This window comes from Leptopilina boulardi, unplaced genomic scaffold (assembly GCF_019393585.1).
Source record: "Leptopilina boulardi isolate dan_hultmark-lab unplaced genomic scaffold, ZJU_Lbou_2.1 LbouV2_13, whole genome shotgun sequence".
NCBI lineage: Eukaryota > Metazoa > Arthropoda > Insecta > Hymenoptera > Figitidae > Leptopilina > Leptopilina boulardi.
This window is the reverse complement of record NW_026137674.1, coordinates 990,053-1,008,580: the sequence shown is the minus strand read 5'-3', so window position 1 is coordinate 1,008,580 and position 18,528 is coordinate 990,053. Positions and strand designations below refer to the sequence as shown.

General features: G+C 31.8%; 1 protein-coding gene across 1 annotated transcript; it reads left to right on the top strand.

The window, feature by feature from the left end:
• The first annotated feature begins 8,417 nt into the window (after window positions 1-8,417).
• On the top strand, window positions 8,418-12,924 carry LOC127291243 (uncharacterized). Its single transcript, XM_051320239.1, has 3 exons — window positions 8,418-8,775; window positions 9,447-9,541; window positions 12,806-12,924. Exons 1-3 carry the CDS (start codon window positions 8,642-8,644, stop codon window positions 12,922-12,924), a joined length of 348 nt encoding a protein of 115 aa, XP_051176196.1. The 5' UTR covers window positions 8,418-8,641.
• The last annotated feature ends 5,604 nt before the right edge of the window (window positions 12,925-18,528 follow it).

Below are 18,528 nucleotides of genomic sequence, written 5' to 3'. Positions count from 1 at the left end.
ATTACTCGCAACGGCAGTTAAGAAAGGGGGATTGTAACGAACCAATTTGTTACTTAAATATTATTCGCTGCCTTTCCGGGTGATTTTCCCAAATAATATATAATTTAAATTTGAATAGTTTTCCCGCGCTACTACCAACTTAAATATGCTTGAGTGGTACGCGTGAAAAATTAGCAGACGACAAACGCACATGTATCCAGCCACCGGAAATTCATATTCAGAGAGAGAATAGCGTTTTCATAGTTAAGTATTGACTACTAGGATTTTGTATCGAGTCCTAAAAGTCCAGCAATGCGAACCCAGGATGAAATTTGATCTAGTATTATTAAACTATTTAGGATTCAGTTCAAAAGTTTTCAAAACAGTGGAATTGCTTATTTGTTTACATTACCCAGACAGCACCATTTTTCGCAGGGAGTTCGCGGGGAGTTCCCCGTGTTAAGTTCGGAAACTAAGTTGGGGAGCTTCAGGGGAAGTTCAGGCGAGCTCTATATGTCCTCGGTTTTATAACTCGCGGTGCGAAGTTCAGGATAGTTATCCGATTAAGTTTGCCGAAAAATTGTGGATAAAAGTTTTGGAAATATTAAATTTTGAGTTTTAAAGAAATTTGCTTTGTGAATTTCTTTAAAACTATCTCCGGAAAGTACTCTAAAGATATATAGACAAATTTCCTGTAAAATTAAAATGCAAGTTTTCAGTGAATTTTATAAGGTAAGTTTATTATAAATGTTTTATAGTATTTATTAAATAAAAGTAAAATTAAAAAAATTTATTTTTCCCTTATTGCGCTTTCTTTTATTTTTCCCCAACATTAACGGCGCAATTTTCGGAAATAATTATAGAAGGATTTAACTCATCCAGTCACTTTGATTAGATTTAAAAATAGTATTAAAATCTAGTTTTGTAGGATAATTGTTTTTTCAAATAACTGTAAACCGTTTTGGAAATACAATTGTTTTTACAATTTTCTAAAAGTCTTAAATAAAAATTATGTCTTTATCGAATTTTGAAAAAAGACAAGTTTTTCACGTAACTGTCTTAAAATCCAGCAATAAAGCTTTTTCCTGTTTTTTCCTGGTCAATTCACAACATTGCTCATTAGGTAAATATTTATTAAATAATAATATATTAAATATTGATACTTAAATAATATTAAATAGTTAAAAAAAAATGAAAGAATCGTAGCTAATTACGATTTTTAATTAATTTATAGATATAAAAATTAATAATAAGTTTCTTTATTATAAAAAATATGAAAAAACATTGCGTTGTATAAAAAATTTTGATTTAAAGAATGCAAGAAATTTATTTACAATTATTATAAATAATTTATATTATTATTGACAAATAATTATAAATATTTATTATAAAATACAGATACTTTAATTTTTAAATTAATTTATCAAATTACAAATTGACGATTTAAATGTCTACCATACATCTCGGTAAATTTAATTAATTAATTAATGATAAAAGCCATAAACATACGTTGATAAATGTTCAAAAAGTTTTTCTAATTATGTTACTTTTAATTGAATAATAATTTAATAAAAATTTGACAAGTCCAGAATTTTTTATAACGAGATTCAGTATTTAATAAATTTCATTTTTAAAGAATTACCTTAAATCGTTTTATATAGCTGCTAGTTTCACAAATAATAATAATATTAACATTCCAATATTATTTCAATGCCCTTTTAATTATGACACTAATTTAATAATAGAATTTAAAAATATTTCGTTGAAAACATTTTTAAATTTTCCCGCCATTCGTGTCAACTGATGACGACAAGGCTTGCAGCTTATGGGTGTTTTCGGCGCGCACTCAGAGTTAACTCCAGAGTCAACAGTGGTGCTCAAAATGGAAAGTTTTACTTTATTTCGGCTGATCGTTGTGAGTGGCGGATTTCTTTCAGACTCCTCATTCTGATTGGCGCAGAATTTATGATCGCGATTTTGAAAACTATTATAAAATAATTATGATAATAAGATTATGGATCATTTCATTTAAATTGTCATATTCGTGTCCCTTGCCAAAAAAAATTATTTGATATAACCTTAGTTGAAATTAATTTGTTTATATAGTAAAAAGCAATGATTTTCAATAAATTTTCTACTTACAAGGACATAAAAGTGATTTTCATAATATTGGTAGAACAAAAAGCAGGCAAAATGTCATAAGTGTAATGCGTCCCCGGAGACATTTTCAATGTTCAAATGAATGAAATGTCGAAAATATAGTGTTTAAACCACATTAAAAAAATGTTTTGTGAAGTATTAGTTCTATATTTAAGGAAAATCAAGTGTTGGTAATTAAACTTTATTTTATACAATTTACAGAAAATGAAAATGACGTGTCCCACACTTTTGTATTTTTACGTTTTGCCGGCAGAATTTTCAACTTTTACCTGCTATTTAAATTACCTTATGAGCAAAAAAATTTCTTTACCATCGCATAAGTAGCAGAACACAACAACGAAGTGTGTGAAAAAAACGAAAAGGATGTAAGTATAAATCTGCTCGTTTGTCATGGTGGCAGGAAAAGCCGAAACACTTTCGTAATTGAATTTCTGTCAGCAGTGTAACGCCTTGAAAATGGTTAGAAAATATTTTGAATTTTATATCGGTATGGAATTTAATGTATTTTTAGATTCTCTTTCGAATGAGACCAACCCCGTCGATATAAGTATAACCGTTTTCATTTTATAAACGAAAAACGAGCAAAATGTCAACAGTGTAATGGTCATAAGTGTAATGCAAATTTGTATATATGGCTTCAGTAAACGTAATAAAACACAGAGGCCTACAAAATAAAACTTTTTTCTTTTATCTTGATATCAGAATGGTTTCTAATGTATTTTTGGGTGCTGAACACGATCCCGGATCTTAAAATTGCCTAGCATGTCAGGATTTTGAAAAAAGTGGGGGTAAAAACCCCCAAGAAACATGTTGTTATGGGTGTTTAATATGATTTTTCTCATTAACCTGACGTGGTAAAAACTTCAAAAAAGTTTTTAGATTATAGCATAATTCGTGTACTACATGACCCGTACACGCAACCCTCTTCCCTAATTTTTTCCATAAAATGGAGTTATAACCCACCCTCAAAAATTTTTTATTTTAATTCCTTGGGCGAAATGAAAAGATGTTTATTTGTTTTATATTCATAATGTATAAGGACATAAATTTTGCATTTTGCCTATATAATTTTTAACCCCTTCGCAGTCCAGTTAAAAATCACTTATAGGCCTAATAAGGTTCCAAACAGAGCTTTCAAAAAAATATGATTTCATCGTATTGAAGATTTTTGGGTTCATCTGTCATCAAATTCGAATTCGGCGACCCCGAAAACCCCCGAGAAACAAATTTCGACCGAATCGCATCAGTCTTGAAATTATCCGCCATATTGGGTCGCCATATTGGATCCACCATTTAAAATTTTGAAAATCTGACGTCATATTTGTAATTTGTAACCCAAAAAGCCCCTAAGTAACGAGTTTCAAGCGAATCGAATCAACTTCTAAATTTTCATGGTTGCTATTTTGGATCGATTTAATTTAACATGTTAAACTGTATAAAAAAATTAGTTTCAACCTTAAAATCAAAATTTTCCAACTCAACTTTTCTGGAAGCTGAATATGACAATTTAAATGAAATGAGCCTTATATAAATATAATAATGTAGACAATAAAGTCATTGTTGCCCGTTTGTAATAAATAAATAAAAATTCCTGATATTTCTAACAGCCCATAAAATTTTTCAATGAAGTAACAAGTTAATGCAAAATAGAGCCGTAAGTATTCTCTATTAAAATAAAAAAATTACGTTCTTGGTGAAAGATCAATATAACGGTATTTTTTTGACTTTATTCGATTTTTTTCCATGAATGAGGCTCCTTTCGACTAATTTTAATGAAATGCAACTTTTTCGACTATTTTAGTATAAAATGAGATTTATTTTGCTTTTTATAGAGTAAAGAAATGACTGATCGATTTATTTATTGAATTTTTAAATGATAAAGCGAGACATAAACAAAATAAGAAGTTTTGAATAACTTTTGAAACTGTACTTTTGAGTTAGAGTTTTTAAAATTTTTATGAGTTAAAATCTGCAGAATTGTTCTAACTTGAATATTATTTTAATTATTTGACTCAACAATTTTCGAGCAATTGATTTTGGATAAGTTTCTGACGATTTCAAGTGAAAAATTTTATTGTAAATCTGAAAATAATTTCCATAAGTTTACTTTCATTAAATTAACAAATAATTGAGACTTCAAAAATTGATAAGAAAAAATAATGAAAATGATTTACATACATTAAATACAAATGAAAGAATTTTAAATGAAACGTTGACTTTATATCATATTATATTATTTCTGCAAATTAAAAACAACAATTTTGAAAGTTTTATCATCTTTCCTTAAATTTAACAAATTTTACAGAATATTAAAATTTAATTGACACTATTAATTTATCAGCAATAAAATTTAAGAATTTTTTTTTTAAACAAGCAGTCATAAAATTCGGTGTTACAAATTCTGATTCTTTCAAATATTGTTTTGGTTCAAGGTAGGCCAAAAATTGAGCACACAATTCATTACAAGTTTTAATTTTAAAAAATTAAACTGTCAATGCTAAAAATATAAGATTTTTTAAAAAATTCAAAATTGTATTAAAAAATAGTGAAATTAAAAATCAAAATAACTACTTCATGTCATGTATTTTTAAAACTTTCTTTGTTACACATCCTTCTTTTAGAATTTATGAATAGAATAATAATAGAATTTATGAAAAATAAATACCAAAAACTTTCATCACTCGTAGACTCTCCTTTCATTAAACATATTTAAGCATTCATAAATAACGCAACACATTATTATTTAAAAGTACTTAGTCTTAACGAATTGCGATACATTTGCACGTGATAACCCACGTGAAAAAGTTAGCGGGACTCTCCCGGGAGCCCCCCGGGAGACTCCCGGGAAATTTTCCAAAAATCTTTTTTTTAAATTTTTTATAAAAACTGATCAAATTTATCAAATATTCAAAATTTCCTGGGAATCTCCCGGGAGACTCCCGGGAAATTTTCCAAAAATTTTTTTTCAAATTTTCCATAAAAAATGATCAAATTTATGAAATATTCACATAAATTCGGCGTTCAATATTTTATGGGAGATGATAAAACCCAATGTCATTTTTATCTCCGCGCTTCAGGAAAATGCCAAGTGCGTAAATCAAGATTAACCGGATATCCAGGTTAATTTTGATCGGTTAACTTCTTTGGGAAAGTTAACCGTGAACAGAAAACTTTAAACCCTAGAAAATCGCAAATTTTCTAATAGGTAACAAGGTTCACGGTTAACTTTCCCAAAGAAGTTAACCGATCCAAATTAACCTGGATATCCGGTTAATCTTGATTTACGCACTTGGCATTTTCCTGAAGCGCGGAGATAAAAATTGTTACGAACCAAAGAAATTATTAGTTTATAGAAATTAATTACTTTAAAAATAATTAATTAGAAGAAACTGGGGGCTTTTGAGATGGCCCAAATTTCAAGAGTTCTCGGAGGTCCAAACTGCCTTAAATCCAATTTGGATTTAAGTTTATATTCATGGGTTCGTTTTCGCTAAAATGCTGATATTTGCTAGATTGAATTAGAAAATATACCGCGAATTCTTTTATTAAATTGTCATGGATAGAATAGAGGGAAAGAATTAATTAGCAAAGAATTAGGAAAAGAATCACAAATTTTATTTATCAAAAGAAATTAGCAAGACATAAAAAGAAATAATCAAATTTAACAAATGAAATTGAGTTTTAGTTCGGAACGATACGTTGAGTACTTACCGTTCCGTGTTCCTTATTCTACCGTCGGTTAGTTGAGGGTTGAACACCTTCTCGCCCCTTACAATCACTTGCCGACGGGCAAAAACATTCAATAAAATAAAAAGGAAACTATTATAATTTTGTGTCCTCTCACACTCACTCGGGTGGCGCATTAGCGGTTTGCCGTATGTTTGAATTCCAGTATTGGGTGAAATATTTTATTTTCAACTTCATACCCAATTTTGATCTGGAATTGAGCAGTAGCATAACTCAAAATAAATAATTACACGTGCTTTTAATCTGACAGCACTGTATTGCATAGCTTGTAGGCTTGGACGGAAGAAGGGAGGTAAGGAGAAAGAATAGGTGAGGAGAATAAGAGTGTAATGGTACTGTGGAATATAGCGTACCATGTAAGCGCCTATAGCCCGAACTCACATGTATAGGTGCCTGTAGCGTATAGTCCAAACGAGTATGCGAGAACCAACGACCGCCATGCATTCAACGGTCTGTGGAGTAAGAGAGAAAACCATGTGACAGAGGGAGAACGCAATACTCCGCGAGAACAATGTATGTAAGAGAGAACGCTTCGCCATTACATACAATTTCTTTTCTCTCTCGCACAATGCCGAGGGATGCGCGGGGAGCCTTCACTCAACGCGTGGAGTGAAGACTCTTGCCTGTAATGATATATGAATTACTTTATTTTAATTCTTATATCATTTTAATTTCGATAATTACAATTTCCAAATTTTGATTTGATAAACTTCAAAAATTGTGACTATTTTACAATAATATAACCATTCGTATATCTTAAACAATAATGATGATAATAGTAATATTTTAGGTATAAACATGCGAGTTCATGCGTTTCTATTCATCCCATAACATTCTCACAGGTACGCGCATGGATAACCAATGGTCCGCGATGCTTTACAGGTTATCCGGATTAACATCGGTGTTTATCGTTCGGGAACGTTGCGGCAAGGTTTATTAGATTTAGAAAATTAAATAGAATAATAATTTCAAAACCGCAACTTTCCCAAAAATTCCGTTCGCTAGTTACGTTGTTTACAATCTGGGAACTTTGAGAAAAGGTTACCTGAGCTCGGAAAGACCTCGCAAGCTTCGTTTTCTACTCGCAACCTTCCCAATTGGTAACTTCGTTATTTATGGATTGGGAAGTTTGCACCAAGGTTTTTAAAGCCTGCGGCGTCGTTCCGAGTCCGAATATCATATTTTTATAATTTTACTTTGAGTAGTTCCTGAGTTATTCCCGAAAAACGCCAAGAGGCTTGCCGCAAGGTTCCGATGGTACTACAATACACGGGGAGCTCGTATCTATGCTCCTTCTTAATATTATAGACCATTAATTATCCTATACGTATAAAAATAATTAATTATAATTTAGGGAAAGATTAATAACCCGTGTCGGCTTCAAGAGCTAAAATAGAAGAACTTTAATTTCGAAATATAATTTTAATTTCCAGCGTTTAGCAATTGTCTCATGCGAAGCTATAGGTGAATATACCGGGGATGCTGACGCATGGAATTCCTGGTAGTTGCGCGAACCTTGGACTTGCTTAGGAAAAATTAAAGCGAGTCCAAAAGAAATTGCAATTAAATTATTGAGAAAATATTTCATAATTAAATAAAAATAATGTAAAAGTTTTTGACGTTACAAACCACCGTGGAAATTCCGTTTGTCGTCCCCGATAAACTTGAGGCTCTTGAACTCGACAGGGGTTGTACATTTTAATTAATTTAGTATTATTTTAACATTAAAATTACCCTACAAATGATGGAATAATTAAACATCCTTATAAAATAAAATTCATGCAGCATTAGTTTTATTGGTTCTAACTGGCATAGCTGACATTATGGCAACCATGTATGGAGTGTCAAGTAACATTGATAACAGCATCTGTCTTGGCGCCGTACGTCACGTCACCCTTACCTTCGCGGAATAGACGCAAGTCCCCGCAGGTCAGTTCGTAGGTGGCCGCCGTGAATAATTAATCGTGTATCACGCGAGTTTTGCTCTAAATTTTTTTTTTCTTACAATGTCGGAAATAAGTGACGCGAGTGAAGTGGCCTATAGGTACAATGGGTTGACATATTTGTATGGGATTAACAACACTGAATTTTTGGAAATTTTTGATGCTGCGGGCCGGGCGAAGGAAATCCGGCGCATCCTGGGGGGTGATAGTCACTACCGGTCTCGAACCAGAATGTTACAACGCATTTTTAAAATTGGGTCTTTTGAAAATTTCTCGGACCTTGATGAGAATTCTTTAATGCTGGAAGACGTTGGGTCGGCCTCAGCGGAGAAAAATCCTGAAAAGGAGTCACCGGGTCCGGCGGTGCAAGGGAGATTAGTTCTCAAAACACTACAGCGCCTATTTAAAATTAATAGTGAGGATGATGTCAAGGAAGGAGAACAATTACAGCATTTTGAACCGGAGTCTTCATATTCTAACGAGGGTGTATCAGTGCTAGATGCTTGTATGGATATTCAATTGCGTCAATTAAAGGCGGGGCTAATTAGCCTAAGTTCTTTAGCCGAGTGCAGCGGTTGTCAAGGGTAAGTGATACTTTTTAACTATTACATACAAATTTTGAAAATATGCCAATACACTTTAAAATGAAAAATCGTAAAACTAATTTATATTTCATTATTTTGTTTAATAAAGACTTCTTGTTTAAATAACTCCTAAAAATTATTAAGTTTTGAAAAATATATGTTTTCGACTCAGGTTTTTGGTTAAATTCGGTGAGTGGGAGGAGGCTCCTTCACGACGGGATATACAAGATGCTTGGTTCCATAGTCCGTCGCTCCGTGAGAGGACTCCACCCCGTGCGCCCTTACACAACTGTCACTGGTTCCAAGAATATAAATGGGACTCTGAACGCGAAATTTATCTTGTTCGAGGATTCTGGGCACCGGTAAGATTTTAATTATTTACTAGCAATATTAAACGCGCACAAGCGCGCCAAATTGAGTATTTTATTATTTGTTATAGAGAAATTAAAAATTAATATTATCAATAATTATTTAAATTTATTAGAATATTATTCCATATTAAATGATAAAAATAAAAATTATATATGTTTATAGGCCTCAGATTGTTAATTATTAAATTATTAAATTTTAAATTCAAAATCTTTTAAAATTAAATTATTTTCCAAATTTTTAATTTAAATTCAAATAAAATAAAATTATTTTCTAAAATTTCATTTCAAAATTAATTATCCAAATTTTCAATAAAAATGAATCATAAAAGACCAACTTCAAGTTAGGACAGAAGGACAGACCAAGCATTTTATTATTTTATAATTGATAATTGTCCTTAGGATTTGGTATTAATTTATTTTAACATTTAATTTTATTGAAGATTATGTTAACCAATTACATTTATTACATTTGGAGAAAGATTTGCAGTTATTTTAAGGGATTTGGCAAAAATGATTAAAATTAAAATTGAAACAACTTATCATCAGAATTGGTTGATAAGTTGTTTAGTTTTGTAAAATTCAATTCCAAAAAAAAAATTTTAATACTTATTGATGTCTCTATTTTAAATTTGAATAAATTTTTTTTTTTTTTTTTTTTACAGCCCGGTTTTCGAAACCCTTTATGGGTACCCGGACAATTGCCAATACTACCACTACGCGAAGGAAAATGGTTGGGTGCAGAGACTAATGTCGTACGGTATGTATACATTGCTTTTAAATTGAATTTAGTAATTTTCTTTTCTGTATTTTGTGTATGTGGTATTATGACCTCCCCCCCCCCTTTTTTTTTTAATTCTCTCCGTTTTTGTAAAGAAAAATTATAAAGCAGTCGAAATAAATAAAATAATGATTTATCTGTAAAAAAAATTTTTTTTTTAACAATATAAATAACATTTGCCGCTATCACAGCTAACGTTGACAGTGCCATTTAGAAGCCAGTGTTAAGTCGCAGCAATACTAACTTCATTTTTATTGATATTATACTTTCTTTTTATAGCTGCAATTAATTAAAGAAAAATAACGATAATTTACTACAACTTTTTAAACATTTGACATTTATATCGTCACCTCAAAAATTCCTGCGCACGGGATATCGCGTGCGGATTAAAATTCAAGGTTTATATTCCATCATTTGTAGTTACAAAGTGGCTAAATATAATTTAATTTACATCTAATAATCTTTATTAAAATTTTACACTTGACACTATAATAAAGGCCAGCAATGGCAGATTGCTAATTCAGCTTTTTCTCACGCCATTGGCGTTTGTTTTCATGCTATATTATTATTATGAAACTGAAGACTTTTCTTACTGGCATAGCAATCATTGCTGATCTTTATCACAGTGTTGCACCGAAAGTCTCGTTTAGTTTTAGATGGTATAATTTAATTGCAGAATCATATTCTGAAATATTCCAAAGAAAAACTGAATTTAAGTAAAAAAATGTTCTTTATCAAAAGTATTTTTAGACATACTAGCATATACATACATATATGTGCATTCGATCTTTTTTTAACAATTACATTAGCACTAAACCTTATTTGTCGGTGAGGTGACAGTTATCTTCTGAGGATCCAGATGTTGTTGGTTAAAATGGCAATTTTGGATGGAATTCCACCTACGGTGACATCGTTGTAACATGGGTGGAACTAGTCTTGCTCTTATGGTGTGGCAGGATTGTAGGCTTAACTTGAGCAAAGCCAATTTGCTGTTGGCAGACCTTGATTTTGGTCGGGGTTAGGTTTAATGACAGTTACACCTCGATTAAAATGCAGGTGGTTGCATTTTAGATTATGATATTGTTCGATCTAGGTTGTCGTGTAGATTTAAAATGCAATTTGTTGCATTTTAGGTTATGATATTCATCCAACAGCTTTCTGGCGTCTAACGAGTCCTTTTTAGAATACGGGAAATATTCTGCCTGGTTTAACCTTAAGTGTGGTACCCTCAGTCCAACATCTCAAGAATTGGCCCTTGGTTATAAGGTAAAACATAGGTGATTGGGGGTCATCTCTCAGTGATCTAAAAGCAGAAGTAAGTTAATTTCAATTTGGATGGAGACAATGGCTAAGTACTTAACCATTATCTCAATTTACGGTGGTAGCGTTACAACCTTTGTATCGCCACCACGGAATATTCCTGCTCATGTTCGGGAAAAAAAAATTATTTTAGAACGATAATACATAAAAAGAATAAAAAGAAATTTAAAAAAAAACGATTAGTTGAGAAGAAAAAAAAAACTTTTTCATGCTGCAAGTCAACAGAACAATTCGAGGTAATTATAGGAGCAAACATAAAAAAAAAACCAAAAAGAATTTTAAAACGACAGTTTTCTTCTTATAAAAATAATCATTTTATATTTTATTCTCCACCATACAAAATAAATAGGGTATATACCATTTATATTGGATTGAAAAAGAAAATTATACGAGAAGAGTAATTTAGTAAAAGTTTGTAACAACGGAAATTTTTTTTTTTTTTTTTTTATATATAAAAATAAATTCAAAACAAAAATTGAAATAAATGAAATGTCATTATAATTTTAGAATTTCCCTAAAATGAATATTGCATGAAACAATTTAAATAAAATCTCAGTTTATGCTGCCGCCCTGTGCGATTCTTACGCAGGGACGTAGCCAAGAGAAAATTTTAGATTAATTAATTTCTAATTAAGACAACGGAAATATTCAGAATTCTTCTATTTTCTTGATGAGTTTAGGTTTATTATTTCACGAAATATTAAGCAAAATAAATGGTTTGGTTGCTATAATCAAACAGGTTCAATTGGGATTTTTAACACATAGTAAAATCTTAATTCAAATTTTAGATTATGTTTTACTATAGGTTATTATAGTAGTTAATAAAATAATTATACATACATAACTACAATAAAATAATTATATGTACATAATTACTACGATAGGGAGTATAATTATTATTAAATTATAGTTATAGGGATGATTGTTTTAATATTAAAATTGATTAAAATTAAATTCAATTTAATCTAAAACTTATTAATAATATATTATTACATTATAATTAATAAGCAATGAAGATCTTAGAATCTTCTCTATTATTTATCAATTAATTAATTAATTTAAGATATTATTTACACTTAATAATTATTAATTGTTTATTTAAAATTATTATATTTACTTAAATTACATATATTTACTTATATATGTGGACGTCCGCATATATATTTACTCTATCTTATTCAGCTTAAAATGTTTTATAACACTTACAATGATCTATAATATTAAAAATAGACCTATTGAAAATTGAATTAATTATATACAATTAATATTTTTATAGCGAAATATTTACGGTAATTAGAATAGTGATTATTTAGTAATTTTACTTAATTTACATATTTACTATTTATGTGCCATGTAAAATTATAATTACTTTATGGACTTAACAATAATTATGGGGGTGTTTTTGACCGAACCTTTCGATTAAAACAACCAACTCAACTTAGTTAGAATCAATAAACTAAATAAGGCCAAATTAGAGTTAAAAAAAAAAATCTTATTTAAGATCTTCTTTAATTTGAATTTCAACCTTCAGGCATTTTTTTTAAAATGAATTTAAGATTAAGATTTTGTTTTAATATCATGGAATTCTTAGGGTCGTATTTCGTACTGGCTAGTGGGAGAACTTGCTGAAATGATTAATCTTATCTCTTTCGTTGGATACTTAGTTACCTCTAGGTTATTGTCAATGACACATTAGATTTATAAAAAAAATGGAAACTGCAGGAAGGGAGAAAATCATAGGAGTTATGTTGAGGGTGGAACTCGTTCACCAAGGCCGCATCATCATAGAGGACAGATGGGTTTTTCTGAAGGAAAATGATTCCCCTCCTAATTGTATGCGTTTCTTCAAATTAACAAAGCCGTACATATATGCTCATTCTTTTTTTTCTTAGTTGATCAATTGATTTCCCTTTATTTTTGTAGATTGGAGTCTAGTACCCAACGATGGGAGAGAAAGAGTCTCGGGGTGCTTATTGGTTTATCAAACCAATCTAGGCACCTATCACCAACTAGAGTATAGGTGGATACACGGAGCTCCCTAGTCTATTTATTTTAGGTTTAAATTTAGTTAATAAGAAAATCAATATGTATATTAAAAAGAAAGAGAAAAAAAAGTAAATAAAAACAATAAAAATGGATAGATTTAAAAAAAATTCGAATAAACTTGTCGCTAAAATTTAGCTAGTGGAATCTTGACAAAATTAAATTAATAGTGAACAAGAGAAAAAAAAATAAAATTTTCCAGTCGACCGGGGTTGAATTTAAATGCTAGGTTTCTTTTTGCCACCGCGGAATTATTCCTGTAAACTCGCTACCGGAAACCTAAAAGAAATTACAACAGTAAAATACAATTTCAAAAAAAAAAAATTAATTTTTGAAGTGGCTTGGAGAATTTGAAAAATTCCACCCATAATTTCAGAAAGAATACCAGAGAATTAATAGGTAATTTGAAAGAGATTTTTTTTTTTTTAAGAGAAAAAAATAATTGTCTGAGAGACAACAGATTTTCATTTCGTAGATTTTCCTTGAGATTTTCCAACGAGGAAAATTATTCGAATTATCTAAAAGGAGAATTTGGGAAAATGGAACCTTAAAATCAATCGAAATTAAAATTTTTACAATTTTAATGAGAAATAATGATAACAAGGGTTAAACATTATTTTTGTTTTAACGTGGCCGACTGTGCCCGAACATCCATACTCTTGCTTATGTCAAGAGTGAGTCAGAACACATGAGGGACACATTAAATATTGTTGCTTCTTGTCTTTTCGCCACCGCGGAAAATTCCTGTTGATCATGCACAGAATTTTCACGAGTTGAAAAAAAAAGAAACAGGAAAATGTAAAGAAAGAGAGAAAATCCTGAAAGTTTAGTATACTTGGAAAAACAAAAGAATTGATCAATTTAAGGTCTAGATGGTCGTGTCTGTATAGTAATTTGATTGTTCTGATTTCTTTGTCTAATGATGTCAGCAATAGGAATAATTCCAGGGGGAGGGGGGATGGTTTCTGGTTGAATTGGAAGTTCATATTTTGGCGGTGGAATTATATCAGGTATTGGCCTCTGATGACACATTAGAAGGCCAGAAAAAAAATCTTTTTTTTTTTTTTTTTTTTTTATTTTAGTCAATTAATATGACGTCATCGTCGTATTTTAGAGTGGCGTTACTGTCACAACTGTCATGGTCGTTATTCTTGTAAGACTCTATGGGTACAACGGTGGGGCGTATAATCCTTATTTTCTCGTCGTTATAATTCTCAATACGTCTCACTCTTAGACGTAAGGTAGGGGTATCTGTGAGGATGTCAGCTGATCGCACCAAGGTTAATGAGAGTTTTCTCAAGTCATGGCGATTAACAACAGTACCCTTATGAAATGGGAATTTTGGATTAAACACCACAAAATAATGCAATTGTTCTGAAAATTTTTCCCCAGAAGTTATAGGATTTCTAGAGAAGTTGTTAGTTGGAGGTGGAAGGGGTTTAGGGAGATCTGTTTGAGAGACAGCAGAATCTAAAGCTTTCACTATTTTTCCGTCAGCGGAAAATTCTCCCTGTATTTTTGACTTGATCTTTTTCGACCTCCCACCTCTTTTTCTATGCTTACTCGGCATTAGAAAAGGCAATAGAATTTAGTGCTAGAAGCAAAGTGAGAAAGAATAAAGAATCTTATGAATACAGAAAAAGGTCGAACACGGTTCTTGGAGCCACCGACTACCTTTAGTGATACAGAATTAAGTCGTCATCTGATTCTTAATCAGAGAGCCAAATTTCTTTATCCCAGGCGGTCAGAGTCATCACATAGTACCATTTTAAATCCCTTTATGCACCATAGAAAATTGAAAAGAATAGAAAACTCGGGGGTTGTAAAAACGGATCGAATACTGTCCTTGGAGCCACCAGCCACTTTTAGTCGTGCAGAATTAAGTCGTCATCTGGTCTAAACCAGAGAGCCAAATTTCTTTATCACAGTGGTCAGAGTCGTCACTTGTAACAATTTTGAATCCGTATATACAGTCCAGTCAAATTGAAATAAATTGAATTTTAAAACGCACGTAAACCTGATAGAGTTTTTCGAGCCACCACCGCAGCATGCGAGATTACGTCATCATTCGGTTACCCGAGAGCCAAAATCTCACAGCACGCAATAGAGTCGTCAGACACTACTCTGATCAGAATCCAGTGCTGATTTTATCAATTAGCAAAGAATAATATTTTGCTGATGCCAATAATTAAAATTAAAGATCAAATAGAATTTAGTCAATTAAATACAATGATACAGTTAGTAAAAAGTAGAAAATTAAAAAGTCAAAGAAAGAATAAAAGGAAAATTCAAATTTTGATATAGATAACACACATTACAAAAATGACATGTTAATTGTTATCAGATAAAGAACAAAATAGGATAGAATTTAAAAGGAGGACCAAAAAGTAAAGATAACAATTTTTAAAAGAAACGTGGCAAGGTAGCAATTTTAAAAGATTCGAAATATCGAAATCAAAATTGAGAACGAAATCCCACCGCTGCCACCATCAGTTTGTTACGAACCAAAGAAATTATTAGTTTATAGAAATTAATTACTTTAAAAATAATTAATTAGAAGAAACTGGGGGCTTTTGAGATGGCCCAAATTTCAAGAGTTCTCGGAGGTCCAAACTGCCTTAAATCCAATTTGGATTTAAGTTTATATTCATGGGTTCGTTTTCGCTAAAATGCTGATATTTGCTAGATTGAATTAGAAAATATATCGCGACTTCTTTTATTAAATTGTCATGGATAGAATAGAGGGAAAGAATTAATTAGCAAAAAATTAGGAAAAGAATCACAAATTTTATTTATCAAAAGAAATTAGCAAGACATAAAAAGAAATAATCAAATTTAACAAATGAAATTGAGTTTTAGTTCGGAACGATACGTTGAGTACTTACCGTTCCGTGTTCTTTATTCTACGGTTGGTTAGTTGAGGGTTGAACACCTTCTCGCCCCTTACAATCACTTGCCGACGGGCAAAAACATTCAATAAAATAAAAAGGAAACTATTATAATTTTGTGTCCTCTCACACTCACTCGGGTGGCGCATTAGCGGTTTGCCGTATGTCGTTTTCGCGTTAACTAGACAGGGACAGACAAATCCACCCTCTTACTCTAATTTGTTGACTGTCAATTACAAGGGCAGGCGCGGGTCCTACACGTACCCGGCTGGTCTCGCGACAAAGATAAGGAAAGCGACGTTCCCTTAAAACTTCTCCCCGAATTAATTTCAACCGGCCTCCGTGGACTTCGGAGTAAGTTGGATTTTATTTTACGTCCGGCCGCAGTAATCGTATCAGCATACAATTAAAGCGGGTCCTTGGTACCGGACGGGAGCGCGTTGGCCTTTTAATTGGTAGAGGCACGGGTGTTATTCCGTGTTTCACCAAGACCGTACTGAACATAGAGAAATGGGCCAGAGATGCCTCGTAGGTACGCTTAGGGATCTAAAGTGGGAAATTAATGCTGAATCGTAATTTTGGAAAACAGGTGGAAATGGTAACAAGGGTATTGGACATTGTTACTAAGCTAGTTTTTGCAAACTAAGGAAAATTTGTAAAGATAGAGGTGGAACACAGGGGCCTGTTGCCATGCGATTTTTAGCTGACTTCACATTTGAACGGAAGTTGCTAAATAATTTCGAGAATTGGAGTTAAAATTAATTCCAATTAAAATAATTAATAAATTGATATATTATCCTAAAAGGATAATTAATTGGAAAATAGGAATTTTCCTTATAGGAAAATCCTTAGTACATTCACTGTACATGTATCTTTAAAAATGTTTAATTTTTAAAATACATCTTTTTAATTTTGTTTGAATTCCAGTATTGGGTGAAATATTTTATTTTCAACTTCATACCCAATTTTGATCTGGAATTGAGCAGTAGCATAACTCAAAATAAATAATTACACGTGCTTTTAATCTGACAGCACTGTATTGCATAGCTTGTAGGCTTGGACGGAAGAAGGGAGGTAAGGAGAAAGAATAGGTGAGGAGAATAAGAGTGTAATGGTACTGTGGAATATAGCGTACCATGTAAGCGCCTATAGCCCGAACTCACATGTATAGGTGCCTGTAGCGTATAGTCCAAACGAATATGCGAGAACCAACGACCGCCATGCATTCAACGGTCTGTGGAGTAAGAGAGAAAACCATGTGACAGAGGGAGAACGCAATACTCCGCGAGAACAATGTATGTGAGAGAGAACGCTTCGCCATTACATACAATTTCTTTTCTCTCTCGCACAATGCCGAGGGATGCGCGGGGAGCCTTTACTCAACGCGTGGAGTGAAGCCTCTTGCCTGTAATGATATATGAATTACTTTATTTTAATTCTTATATCATTTTAATTTCGATAATTACAATTTCCAAATTTTGATTTGATAAACTTCAAAAATTGTGACTATTTTACAATAATATAACCATTCGTATATCTTAAACAATAATGATGATAATAGTAATATTTTAGGTATAAACATGCGAGTTCATGCGTTTCTATTCATCCCATAACATTCTCACAGGTACGCGCATGGATAACCAATGGTCCGCGATGCTTTACAGGTTATCCGGATTAACATCGGTGTTTATCGTTCGGGAACGTTGCGGCAAGGTTTATTAGATTTAGAAAATTAAATAGAATAATAATTTCAAAACCGCAACTTTCCTAAAAATTCCGTTCGCTAGTTACGTTGTTTACAATCTGGGAACTTTGAGAAAAGGTTACCTGAGCTCGGAAAGACCTCGCAAGCTTCGTTTTCTACTCGCAACCTTCCCAATTGGTAACTTCGTTATTTATGGATTGGGAAGTTTGCACCAAGGTTTTTAAAGCCTGCGGCGTCGTTCCGAGTCCGAATATCATATTTTTATAATTTTACTTTGAGTAGTTCCTGAGTTATTCACGAAAAACGCCAAGAGGCTTGCCGCAAGGTTCCGATGGTACTACAATACACGGGGAGCTCGTATCTATGCTCCTTCTCAATATTATAGACCATTAATTATCCTATACGTATAAAAATAATTAATTATAATTTAGGGAAAGGTTAATAACCCGTGTCGGCTTCAAGAGCTAAAATAGAAGAACTTTAATTTCGAAATATAATTTTAATTTCGAGCGTTTAGCAATTGTCTCATGCGAAGCTATAGGTGAATATACCGGGGATGCTGACGCATGGAATTCCTGGTAGTTGCGCGAACCTTGGACTTGCTTAGGAAAAATTAAAGCGAGTCCAAAAGAAATTGCAATTAAATTATTGAGAAAATATTTCATAATTAAATAAAAATAATGTAAAAGTTTTTGACGTTACAAAAATGACATTGGGTTTTGTCATCTCCCATAAAATATTGAACGCCGAATTGATGTGAATATTTGATAAATTTGATCATTTTTTATGGAAAATTTAAAAAAAAGATTTTTGGAAAATTTCCCGGGAGATTCCCGGGAAATTTTGAATATTTGATAACTTTGATCATTTTTATGGAAAATTTAAAAAAAAGATTTTTGGAAAATTTCTCGGGAGTCTCCCGGGGGGTTCCCGGGAGCGACTCCCGATAACTTTTTCACGTGGGAATTGTTGAAAAAATATAATAAATTTTAATTTACCTATTTCTACTT